Here is a 12,804-nt window from a genome sequence, read left to right as displayed (position 1 = left end):
GCAGATTCAGCAATAAGAAAGATCCTGTCAAAGTGTGTAACATGTAGAAGGACATCTGCGAAACCTGGTGAACAAAGAATGGCAAACTTGCCACAAGATCGTCTGATTCCTGACAAACCTCCATTCACAAATGTGGGCGTAGACTATTTTGGACCTTTTGAGGTCAAGCATGGGCGCAGCAGAGTTAAGCGATATGGTGTATTGTTTACATGTCTTGCTGTTAGAGCAATACACATAGAAGTTGCCCACTCACTTGAGACTGATTCTTGCATAAATGCATTCAGGAGGTTTATTGCAAGATGAGGTCAAGTGTCTGTCATGAGATCAGGCAATGGCACTAACCTTGTGGGTGCAGAAAAGAAAATGCGTGAAGCAATCAAGGGATGGAATCATTCAAAAATTTCAGAAATGCTCATGCAAAAGGGCATCACCTGGATATTTAACCCCCCAGCAGGGTCACATTTTGGAGGAATCTGGGAGAGACAAATTCGCTCAGTTAGGAGAATTCTTAACCAGATCCTAAAGCAGCAACCTCTGGATGATGAATGCTTGCGGACATTGCTATGTGAAGTTGAAGCAATTGTCAACGGCAGGCCAATAACAAGAGTGTCTAATGAGCCCAATGATTTAGACGCACTTACACCTAATCATCTACTTCTTCTTAAAGGGCAGCCAGTACTGCCACCTGGATTGTTTCAAAGAGAGGACTTGTATGCAAAAAAAAAGGTGGAGACAGGTGCAGTACCTGTCAGACATTTTTTGGAAGCGTTGGACTAAAGAGTATTTGCCGCTTCTACAAGAAAGACAGAAGTGGTTAGTGACTAGGAGAAATCTGAGACCAGGAGATGTTGTTCTCATAGTTGATGACAGTGCACCAAGAAGTTCCTGGTTAATGGGAAAGGTTGAGAGAACAGTTCCAGACTCACATGGACTTGTCAGACGTGTGTTTGTCAAAACCAAAACTAGCGTTTTGGAGAGGCCTATCGACAAGTTATGTTTGTTGCTTGAAATGGAGGCAACAGTTTGAATCTCAGCCTCATGTGTAACAGATTTATGTTCAACACATATGACTTATGTTTCATATAATGTTTGGTTAAGCCAGTTAGATTCTGAGTGTTGATATTAAATGACGCTTTATTGTGTTAATATGTAATTGTTATGCCTTAGCAGTAACAATTAGGGGCCGGAATGTTAGCGCCATTTATAGTTATTACATGTTTTATTTTGAAAAGCCTGAAAAGGATATGGTGCTTTTGTTGTGAAAGGTTTGTGAGAAATAAAACAAGCGAATGGCGGAGCGACACGATGGTTTTACTGTCGTTGTTGCACAAACCGACACGTAAAACAGCCTCTTGTCCATCCAGACTCTTATTTTAGATATAAGAGAAATAGAGAACTCCAAGAAGAAACAAAGATAGCCATTACACATAATTTACAACATTATGAATGAAATGGGCTCTATTTGGAAGCAGCCGGCCCCTCCCCTTTCGACAAGTTGTGTGTGAGACTTTAAATCATCAAACTGTAAATTATACATTTTAAATTGTTATTGATCCCTTTACCCCGAGTCCTAAAGCGTATATTTATTTTCTTACTGTTCTTATATTTATTGTTTGTTTACTTGCACTGTTGTAACTGGAGCCTCGTCGTCTCGTCTCTCTGGACTGTATGTAGCGGAGATGACAATAAAGTTTACTTTGACTTCAGCAGCGAGCAGGCGCACCGAGGGCTCTCGCGCTCACTTTTCGCGTATAGAATTTCAAAAAAACATCGGTGAAAATTATAAGTCTGTATCATAATGTCTGGTGTTTTCATGTTTTTGTTGTTTTGTTTTTATTTTGCGAGTTATTAGATGCCGCTCCAGCCAGCCAGAGAATCCCCCGCCGCCCCGCCCTCTCCTCCCTGTGCCGCAAGCATCAGGCGCACCTCGCAAACGGAGGGCGCCCTTACTCCCAGCAAATGGGTGATAGAAAACCGATCGGTGCCTGTACCATTCCCAATATGCGCTGGCTGACGTCGGGGCAGCATGAGTACGAACAATTTTTTTTTCTTTTTTTTTTTTTGCCGATGCCCGTGATGCCGCCCCGGGCAACCGCCCGTGTCGCCCGTATCAAAAACCGCTACTGGCTGATGTGGTGCTTTCGCTCCTCTGTCGCTCCAAAGCCCCAGTCAAGGTCTCGCCCCGGAAGTGATATTGATGTTGGCGGAACAGAAGCTAAGCTAACAGGCTAACGGAGCAAACATCGGAAGATGAGAGCGTAAAAGATGGCTGTCGGTTTCAGCCTGACGGTGAGTCCTTTCCTTCCGTCCGTGTGATCGGTTCTGTCTCCTGGGCAATGGGTCCCGTTTTATTTATTGATCTTGGAGCAATACGCGCTAAACAAACCATACTGCGCCTGCTCAGTCTGCGAACTAAGCTAACATTAGCTTTCTCTCTCTCACACACACAAACACCAACATGTTTATGTTTGCTGAGCAGTTTGAGCTTGAGCTTTAATCGGCTCTGTGTGGATCCACCATAACACCGTGAAGCTCCCGGTAGGTCCCGTGCTGATGCTGGAACTCTGCGGTCCCTGAGTTAGCACAGCGCTGGAGCCCCGGCTCGCCGTAACGTCGACGACCTCATCGGTCACAGTGGTCACACCGTTCCCGGAGAAGCACCGAACTGTAACCTGAATGCTGAGCTTGAGCTTGGTCATTTAGTCTTTTCACTTACTTATTTTAACACACTGTTTTATTTTCACATCTAGCTGTAAATGGTTTAGTTTGGATACTTTATTAGGTAAATCTTGCTAGAGGGACCCTAACCTAACCCTCTGTTTATCAGCAACTATTCGTCTGCCAGCTGACTCCAGCTGTTCAGTGATCACCTGTTTCATCATAAGCTGGCTGTCAAGTTTAAGCCTTTATGCTCATATTTTATAAAATGATAAACATCTCTGATTGATCAATAGGACATAAGCTGGGTGTGAAGAACATCAGAGTTTAAACCTTCATTCAGATTAAAGAATGTATCAGCAGCTGAAGGTGGAGTTCCCATATTGATGATTTTGTTGATCTCAATCAGTAACGCTCTCATTGCTCTCTGTGTTTCAGACGATGGCGATGCGGCGTATCGCTGAGGAAGATGTCTGTCTTCTGGAGGTCAAATGTTTGAGGACAAACAGAGGGATGGACAGGCAGCTGCAGACAGGACATCCCACTGACACACAAGAAGAGGATGCCACACCTGTCTCAGGTGATGTCATTATATCTAATGGTGTTTAAAAGGAAGGATGAATTCACCAGGGTTGATCATTTTACCACTTTTGAATTCCATGCTATTGTTTTCAGCAGCCCTCCACTTTTATCTGTCACAGTTTACAGACCACCTAAAGACAGTGCTGCTTTTATCAAGGAATTCTCAGAATTTTTAACAAACATACACTCAAAATATAATATGATAATTTTAACCTGCACATAGATAATCCTTCTGACCCTGCATCAAAATAATTCTTAAACATTCTTCACTGTTTGGATTTTACCAGCACGTCACACAGCCGACTCACAACAGAGGACACACTCTGGACCTGGTCATCACCCATGGGCTGTCCACCAGCGTGTCCTCTGTTGTTGACTTGGCTGTCTCTGACCACTACTGTGTGTTTTTTAACATCACCGGTTTTATTCTAGGGCTGCTCAATTAATCGAATTTTAATCACGATTACGATCTGGGCTTTCAACGATCATTAAAAATGACTGAGCCGATTATTAGCCCCTCCCTCATTTATCCGCGACACCTTAAAGGCCGGTCCGTGAAAATATTGTCGGGCATAAACCGGTCCGTGGCGCAAAAAAGGTTGGAGACCGCTGATTAAGAGGACCCGAGGGAAGCTCGGAAAGCTAAGCAGAAGTTATTTGGAGAGTGACTGCCGTTGGTTGAAAAGAGAGTTTAAAAAAAAAAAACTTCAGTGGTGTTGCACACCATTTTATATTATTTTTTAAAGTCATTGTTAACCCTTTAAAGCCGGTCAGAGCAGCACGCTCCGTTTTGCGTAACTATTTTTAAATCCCTGTGCATCTTTCCCCTTTTCCTCTGGTAGAGTCGGACTCATCCAGAGGAAACATTCCTGTTTACCCTCAACTTTCTCAAGATGTTTGTCCGCGTAAGCTAGCGCAATAATTTGTTTTGCATATGAAACCGGAGGAGTTGTACTTACATCTGATGCCATCAGCTTGTCCTCGGTCACGGTTTCGTTCCACATATAGCTTTGCAAAAATTGCATAAAAAGCGCTTGCAGGAACAAAAACATAATATTCCAGAAACACGCTTTGCCGTTCCTATCAGCTGTTCGTAACACTTCCCACAGTGAAATGATGCACCTGCTGTTTTCTTTGCAAATTTGCATCATAGGATTGTTTTTTGTTTTTCCTGCAGTATATAAAAATTGCTGTATCTCCAAAATAAAACTATGAAGACACTCAAAATAAATTTCCTGTGGTGGGAAACTATTTTTTGCAACTTTATTGTATTTAAAGTTTTGAGGGATAAACCTCTTAAATTTCTCCAAGTAGAAATATATGTAAACAAAACAAAAGCGATTTTCAATTTTTTTTGTAGTTTATTGCACTTTTTTGCAATTTATGTAATTACTATGGACTTAATGCATACATATTATTAAAATATGGGCTATAACAGTTGTATTGATGTATAGCAACTTGAAATGCTCCCACAAATGGCACTACAGCATGTAAAAAAAAAAATATAAGCTCTGGTGGACTTGGTTCTATAGTAGGTCTTAAAGGGTTAAATAAATATCGTCAAATAATCGTGATCTCAATTTCAGTGAAAATAATCGTGATCATCATTTTTGCCATAATCGAGCAGCCCTATTTTATTCAGCGGGAGACCTCGGTGCGAACTGTGAGGAGGCGCTATCTAACCTCTGAAGTGGCTGCAAATTTTACCAGGGTTTTAGACGAATGCCCCCCTGTGATTCTACCTGCACCCTGTGATTTGATTTTTAATCATTTTAACAGCAAACTGAAGAAAAGCCTTGACTGCGTTGCTCCACTCACCACCAAAAAGATTAACGTAAAACAGGCATCACCCTGGAGAAACGAAGAAGTCAAAAAACTCAAAAGAAATTGCAGGGCAGCAGAAAGGAGATGGAGGAAAAATAAAAATACTATCAACCATCAAATATTTTACAAGCAACTTAAAATGTACAATAATACACTAAGGAATTCAAGAAATTCATACTTCGCCAAAATAATCAGTAATAACAAAAATAATCCCAAGGTCCTCTTTTCCACTATATATCATTTATTTAACCCTGATTTTAACAGCTCCCAAAGAACCCCCACAGACTCACTCTGTGAGCAGTTTGCAGACCACTTCAGGGGAAACGTCAGCGCCATCAGATCTGATATTTTATCTAATCGCGATATGTTTGTAAACACATCTGAGGGCTCGATTGTACCTGAGGAGACACTGGACAGCTTTGTCCTGGTTAATGCTGAGAACCTTCAGAAAGTTTTCTCCACAGTGAGACCCACCACATGTCTTTTAGATCCAATCCCCTCTTCACTCTTTAAAACACTTTATGGATTTTTTGAGGCTGAGCTTTTATACATGATGAATTGCTCTCTTCAGTTGGGTGTCTTCCCTGCTGCCTTTAAAACGGCGGTGGTGAGGCCCCTTCTGAAGAAGAGCAATTTGGATTGTAATGATTTTAATAACTACAGACCTGTATCCAACTTACCATTTTTAAGTAAAATCTTAGAAAAACTTGTTTTTACTCAGATTACTGATTTTCTCAATGATAGACAGATCCTGGAGATACTCCAGTCTAGAGCAGGGCGATATGGCCAAAAATATTTATCACGATATATATTTGAAAATTTGCGATAACGATATAACCGACGATATAATTGATGCGAGACAAAATACAACTCCACAACATTACTAGCGCAAAAAGACAACCTTCCATTTATTTTCACTTAAACAAGAAGCTGGTTTTTATGTACATTAAAGCTTTATAAAAATGTAACAGTGCAAATGCAAATTCCTTGCTGAAAGTTTAACCAAAAGGCATTTCCAGTAGAAATGGGCTGACATATCCTGAGCATAACCATGTATAATATCCACTGAAGTTAAAAAGAGGTGCTTTGCAACATTAAACTGCAGTGTGCAGTACGTATTTTTCGGACCATAAGGTGCACGGGATTATAAGGCACATTAAGCGAAACAAAGCAGTCAGATAAATCAAACTTTATTAAACTCATTCTTCTTGCTTCCTCCACTTCTGTACCATTGATTCATTAATGTTGAATTCTCTGGCAGCTGCTCTATTCCCATGTTGTTGCAGTATATTAATGACTAACCTCGTATTGTGGATGGATTATCTCAGTTGTTCTCCTGACTGAAGTTTGGTCCGTTTACAGCATCCTGCCATGCGATTGCATTTGTCTCTAACCATGAAGAACCTTCACGTTAACTTTTATAAGTGGAAAAGTGTTAGTGTTTGTCCTCCAGCTTCACTGTTTATGTTATGCTAACATAGCTGTGTCGCTAGCGATCACGTAGCACATCATTATATACCAGCTAGCCCAACTTCAGTAACCCTACAAACGTCACTGCTGTTTAGTTTCCTGTCTTCATTTATGTTGGAAGTGATAGCAGAGCTGTACGTTTGATTTTTTTTCAGAAATTTCTCAGTCAGAACATGCTATATCATGCTTAGGTAACTAGCGAAACTAGCGAGCTAACTTCCGCTAGCTTCCTGCTAACTTCTAACTCCGTTAAATGTAATAACTTTTGTTTTCATGGATGCCTGGAAGTTAAACTTTATAGTTACACCTGGTAAAGCAGCAATGCTGATCGTTTTATTAAAGATGAAAGAATTTAGACAGTTTTTAACGCTCAGTGATGCTGCAGTGTTGTTTGACCTGAAGTATACGGAGTTTAGGACCCAGATTACTCCCAGATTTAAGAGCATCTTAGTCCGACAAATATGACAATAACAACGGCCGCTTGCATGTTCTGCAAAAAAATGTGCTTTGTCGTGTATCTGACGGACAAACACCAAACCAGTTCCACATCACGGAAGTTGCACCATTTTTACAAACCAGTTCTGGTTCATCTGTTTCACTCAACAATCGGCCATGTGCGTATGAAAACAAAGGCACTGCGCATGCGCGTTTTACTCCCATTCTATCGCGATATTTCATTTTCCTATCGTTGCCTAACATTATACCGGTATTACCGTGAACGGTATAATATGGCCCAGCCCTATTCCAGTCTGGATTTAGGGTGAACCACAGCACAGAGACTGCTCTCCTAAAGGTTTTAACTGATCTTAGATGTAGACGCCCAAAAGCTCTCAGTCCTGGTGCTACTGGATCTAAGCGCAGCCTTTGATACAGTAGACCACGCTATTCTTTTAAACAGACTGAAACACATGGTGGGCCTCTCTGGTGCTGTACACAACTGGTTCACTTCCTGTCTCTCAGACAGAACTTTTATGGTGAGCATGGACACATGCTCCTCTAAGATCCATAAAATGACATGTGGTGGTTCAAGGGTCGGTTCTAGGCCCCGTACTTTTTAATTTGTATATGCTCCCTCTCGGCGGTGTCATCAGGAGGCATGGAGTGAACTTCCACAGTTACACTGATGACACTCAGCTGTACATCTCCTTGTCTCCTGATGACACCAGACCAATGGATGCCCTTTTTAACTGTATTTTAGATATAAGATCTTGGATGGCAGAAAACTTTTTACAGCTTAACCAGGACAAGACTGAAGTTTTAATCGTCGGTCCTGAGGCTCAGAGAGAGAAACTCTTGTCTAAATTAGAGGCATTTTCACTATGTCCTTTGCTACAAGTGAAAAACCTGGGTGTTATTTTTGACTCTGAGCTTGGTTTTATTCCACATATTAAACATGTAACCAAAATTGGATTTTATCATCTAAAAAATATAGCCAGAGTCGCCCTATTCTCTCTCGGGCTAACACAGAGATGTTGATGCATGCTTTTATTACCAGTCGCATTGATTACTGCCCTGCTCTCTGGTCTTCCCAAAAAGAATATTTCAACTTTACAACTTTTGCAAAACTCGGCAGCTCGTGTGCTGACGAAGACCAGAGGGCGGGCCCACATTACACCGGTTTTAGAATCGCTGCACTGGCTCCCTGTGTGTTTCAGGATCGATTTTAAAGTTCTTTTATTGGTTTTTAAATGTCTTAATGGTCTTGGGCCTTCTTATCTCTCAGATCTGCTTTTACCATACGAACCCTCGCGGACCCTGAGGTCCTCTGGTACTGGCCTTTTGATTGTCCCTAAAGTCAGGACACATGCTCACGGAGAGGCAGCTTTTCAGTGGTATGGTCCTCGTCTGTGGAACAGCCTGCCGGAGGAGCTCAGGGCCGCAGAGAACGTACATGTTTCTAACAACAGGCTCAAGACCCACCTTTTTAATTTAGCTTTCACCTAACGTTTATTTATTTTATGCTTATTTATTCTATCCTGTTATTCTATTATTAATTTAGGTTTTACCTAATATTTATTGATTTTATTCTTATTCATTTTTTAATCTTCTTACTCCATTTATATTTATATTGTATCCCGTTCTTATTTACTTTATTGTTTTGCCCTGTATATATCCTATTGTGTCATATCTCCAGTGTTTCCTCGGAGGGCGCTCTCTGCACCGGGCGATCGACCGTGGCTGCTGGGGCTCTGGGGGTCCTCTCAGCCTGGCTGGAGGGCTTCTTTGCCTCCTTCCTGCTGTGTGCCCAGCCCGGAGGCTGCGGTCTGTGACCGGCTCCCGGTGCAGACGGCTCCCTGTTATTATATATCGGGTGGCTGTAGCTCAGGTGGCAGAGCAGGTCAGCCACTAATCAGAAGGTCGGTGGTTCGATCCCAGGCTGCCTCCTGGCTGCATGCCAAATATCCTTGGGCAAGATACTAGCCCCATGTTTGCCTACTGGTGGTGGTCAGAGGGCCCGGTGGCGCCAGTGTCCGGCAGCCTCGCCTCTGTCAGTGCGCCCCAGGGCAGCTGTGGCTACAATGTAGCTTGCTATCGCCAGTGTGTGAATGGGTGGATGACTGAATGTAGTGTAAAGCGCTAGAAAAGCGCTATACAAATGCAGGCCATTTACCATAGTGTTTCCTCACGTGGCTCATGCGTACCCAGCCCAATTTTACTCTAAGTGTGTGTGTGTGTGGGGGGGTATGTGTGTATTCACATCATTTATGTTAATGAGAGTGTGGGGAGTGAGTTGGAGGGTGGGGTGGGGTGGGCTGCTTTTAACCACTTTGTGCTACATTTCCTTTTGTATGAAAAGTGCTTTATAAATGAAGATTGATTGATTGATCTGATTGGCTGGTTCAGTCTGTGTGCAGGCCGCATTTGATCTGCACAGGGGAGGGTTACAGGGAGTTACCCTCCCTCTGTGCTGTGTAAAGATCAGCTAAAGGAGGCAGAGCTAGCGTTTGTTCACACCCGGACTTTCCTGTTCAGGTGGGCGGATGATGGGAGAGAGAGCGGTCACCGTCGAGACTAGCGATGATGAACTGGGACGACTGGATATTGACCTGGACAGGAAGTCCAAACAGCTGAACCTGACATCCAGCGACGTGCGCGCCATCCTGCACGTGAGCAGCACGCCACCACACACACACACACACACTTTAACGCACACTAACACGTACACTCAGACATGTGTGTGTTTCAGGAGGTGATCACTGATGAGCGTGTGGTTGCCATGATGAAAGCGGCAATCAGAGACACTCAGGACCTTCCCATGTTTGTGAGTTTGTTCACCTGTTGGTGTCTACCTGTATCTGTCAGGCATTTGTTGCTTTTTTCTGTATGTATGTAAAATACATATCTTTCTGCCTGTCTCTCATCAGGAGCCAAAGATCTGGACTCGGTCCAGACTCAAACAGAGCCTTCAGGTGAGTTCAGCATCCCACAATCTTCTCTGACAGTTTACCTGTGAGCCTGACCTGTGTGTCTGCTTTCAGCCTGTGAACCGGGGTCTGTCTGCAGTGAACAAGGTAAACTCATCATCCTGTGTTCAAATGTTTTAAGTTGGATTTGAAATGTTGTCAGTTTCAGTGATGCTTTACCCTCGCACCTGTCTGTCCCGCAGGCCCCTCAGTTTATTGACATTGAACTTGAGGATAATGAAGACTCATCTGATGAAGAGTATTGTCCTGATGAAGAAGAGGAGGAAGATACAGCTGAGGAGGTGAGTCTTTAACCTTTCGCCTTGCTGCTGTCCTCAGGAAACTGACCTCACTGTGCAGTCATGATGTCACACATGTGAGATCCAGGTTATCAGTAAGAGACACTAATCCAAACTCTGAGAACCAGAAACAGGATGAAGAGCACCTGTGCAGTCTCACCTGCAGCAGGTGACTCTGACACTCTGTGAGGCCTCATTTCTCGCTCAAACATGATGCCACATACAAACACACACACACTCACTCGGAGTGTCAGAACTTGCATAAATGAAAATTTCAGGACTTCCATCTGTACAAACCTTTTCATCTTGACAGACATTCCTCAGTGATGCTGACAGCTTGGCTTCACCTCCCAGAATGCACCTGGGCTCCCAGAACAAGTCTCCAACACACCTGAGGATGGACAGCTCCCTGCAGGTTTGCTGATGTCTGACCACCACAAAGTGGTACAGTGACCTCTGACCCTGCAAGCTGCTCTGACCTCTGGCTTATTGCTTAGAGATATGAAGGAAACCCGCACGACCAGATGAGTTCCACCTGCGCGCCTCAGCTCCTCCCTCCTGCTGAATCGTCCTTCCTGGAGAGACTCAAGGCTGTTGATGAGGAGTTGGACTGCAGCCCCTCCTACACCTACAGTCAGGTAACATATCTAACCAGGCAACACCAGGGAACAGCATATCAAACTCTTTTTAAACACTTCCTGTTACTGAAGGACCTGTGTGATATCAGACTTTGTGTTCTCACCTTATTAAAAGGATGGGGGGTAAATACCTGTGATGTGTCCCGTCTGGTTTGATCTTGCACCTGTGTGTGTGTTTCAGTCTCTGGACAGGAAATCTGATGTTGATGGTGGCGTTGATAATGGCTCCAGCAGTTTGGCGTACCGCACACGCTCCAAGCATCCTCTGGTAGACGTACCTCTGGGTCAGCTGGAGGCGGAGCTTCTGCCTCCTGACATAACGGCCGACATGTACGATGAAAGCACTGCCCAGCGGGAGGAGGACCGCCATTGGGCAAAGTGGCTGCAGGGCCTAATGGCCCCCGACTTTGAAGGTTAGAGGTCATGATGGCGCTGGCTGCTCGAGGCTTCAAATTTTAAATGTGGTGGGGTGGCTGTAGCTCAGGAGGTAGAACAGGTCACCTACTGATTGGTTGGTGGTTTTATCCTTGCCTCCTCCAGTCTGCATGTCAAGTATCCTAACCCTAAGTTGCTCTCCGATGCCTCCATTGTAGTGTGTGAATGTCGTTAGAAAGCACTCAGTTTAGACAAAGTCCTTGCGAGAATGGGTGTGATTGGGTGAATGTGGCATGTTGCATAAAGAGCTTCAAGTACTCCGGGAGAGTAGAAAAGCACTATATAAGAATCAGTCCATTTACCAATTGTGAACCTGTTTTGTTTTTGTTTTTTTTAACCTTTAAAAGTCAAGCTGCTGAAGCATGCTGATGGTGAACATCCAGGATTGGACAAACTTTATTGATATGTCGTAAATGGAAAACAAGCTCAGAAAAATGTTTTTGAGTTGAAAAGGAAGGTTATGGTTTTGTCTAACGGCAAACAGCTGATGTTTGTTTTCAGAAGAGGCCGAAGATGACGACGACCCCGAGTACAACTTCCCAGAGGACCTGGATGAACCCGACCTGGAGGACTACAGGACGGACCGGGCTGTGCAGATCACCAGTAAGTGATGTGCAGTTAGGAGGAGGCGGAGCTTTGAGAGTGTCAGAATCCTCACTGTGAATTCTGCGTCTTGTTTTTCAGAGAAGGAAGTAAATGAGCTGCTAGAAGAACTCTTTGAAACTGTGAGTTCTTATTTTGTTTCCGCAAATTTGACTCGATGCCACTTTACACTCACAGGATTAGTCTTTAACGTCAGTATGTGGGCGAGGCTTCAAACTTTTTCTTGTTTTCCTCTCCTCTGCAGCTCCAGGAAGAAGAAGAGGTGGTGGCTGAGGAGGAGGAGCATGAGGAAGAGGAGCCCCCGTCACAGACTGGCCCTAAGTTCAACGTGCCACAGGCTTTACGGTACTGATAGTTGCATCCCAGTGCATGATGCTCAGCTTAGAAACATACAAACACATGTTAAAAAACAGTTTTTAAAAAAAATTTAAAATATCACCACAATCGCATCACCCATGGAAACATCTGGAGCTTCATGAAACCACAGAGAGAAGCAGCTGGAGTCTGATGTTTAGAACATCTGGCAGCAGTTGCTCTCTCCGGGGCGATCGTGGCTCAAGAGTTTGGAGTTCGCCTTGTAAGTGGAAGGTTGCCAGTTCGAGCCCTGGCTTGGACAGTCTCGGGCGTTGTGTCCTTGGGCAAGACACTTCACCCGTTGCCTGCTGGTGGTGGTCAGAGGGCCCGGTGGCGCCAGTGTCCGGCAGCCTCGCCTCTGTCAGTGCGCCCCAGGGTGGCTGTGGCTACAATGTAGCTTACCAGTGTGTGAATGTGTGTGTGAATGGGTGGATGACTGAATGTGTAAAGCGCTTTGGGGTCCTTAGAGACTAGTAAAGCGCTATACAAATACAGGCCATTTACCATTTATTTGTTCGTGAGTAAATCGGTTTGGCT

General features: G+C 43.9%; 1 protein-coding gene across 2 annotated transcripts in view; it reads left to right on the top strand.

The window, feature by feature from the left end:
• The first annotated feature begins 1,926 nt into the window (after positions 1–1,926).
• Positions 1,927–12,804, top strand: part of gon4lb (gon-4 like b) — a 31,460-nt gene continuing 20,582 nt past the window's right edge. Inside the window, exons 1-13 of one of the 2 annotated variants that reach the window (XM_014413671.4) lie at positions 1,927–2,289; positions 3,097–3,238; positions 9,508–9,641; positions 9,722–9,796; positions 9,900–9,944; positions 10,014–10,046; positions 10,142–10,240; positions 10,551–10,652; positions 10,735–10,875; positions 11,057–11,288; positions 11,812–11,913; positions 11,995–12,035; positions 12,158–12,258. In XM_014413671.4, the coding sequence (XP_014269157.3) occupies positions 2,266–2,289; positions 3,097–3,238; positions 9,508–9,641; positions 9,722–9,796; positions 9,900–9,944; positions 10,014–10,046; positions 10,142–10,240; positions 10,551–10,652; positions 10,735–10,875; positions 11,057–11,288; positions 11,812–11,913; positions 11,995–12,035; positions 12,158–12,258 (1,271 nt within the window). In that variant the 5' untranslated portion in view covers positions 1,927–2,265. Of the gene's footprint in view, positions 2,290–2,460; positions 2,695–3,096; positions 3,239–9,507; positions 9,642–9,721; positions 9,797–9,899; positions 9,945–10,013; positions 10,047–10,141; positions 10,241–10,550; positions 10,653–10,734; positions 10,876–11,056; positions 11,289–11,811; positions 11,914–11,994; positions 12,036–12,157; positions 12,259–12,804 lie in introns of those variants that run through there. The other variant, XM_076886812.1, reaches the window with a different exon arrangement.

The sequence above is a fragment of the Maylandia zebra genome, linkage group LG1, assembly GCF_041146795.1.
Source record: "Maylandia zebra isolate NMK-2024a linkage group LG1, Mzebra_GT3a, whole genome shotgun sequence".
In the NCBI taxonomy this organism is placed as follows: domain Eukaryota; kingdom Metazoa; phylum Chordata; class Actinopteri; order Cichliformes; family Cichlidae; genus Maylandia; species Maylandia zebra.
Note: the sequence above shows the minus strand (reverse complement) of the source record. Positions and strands in the feature narration are given on the sequence as shown.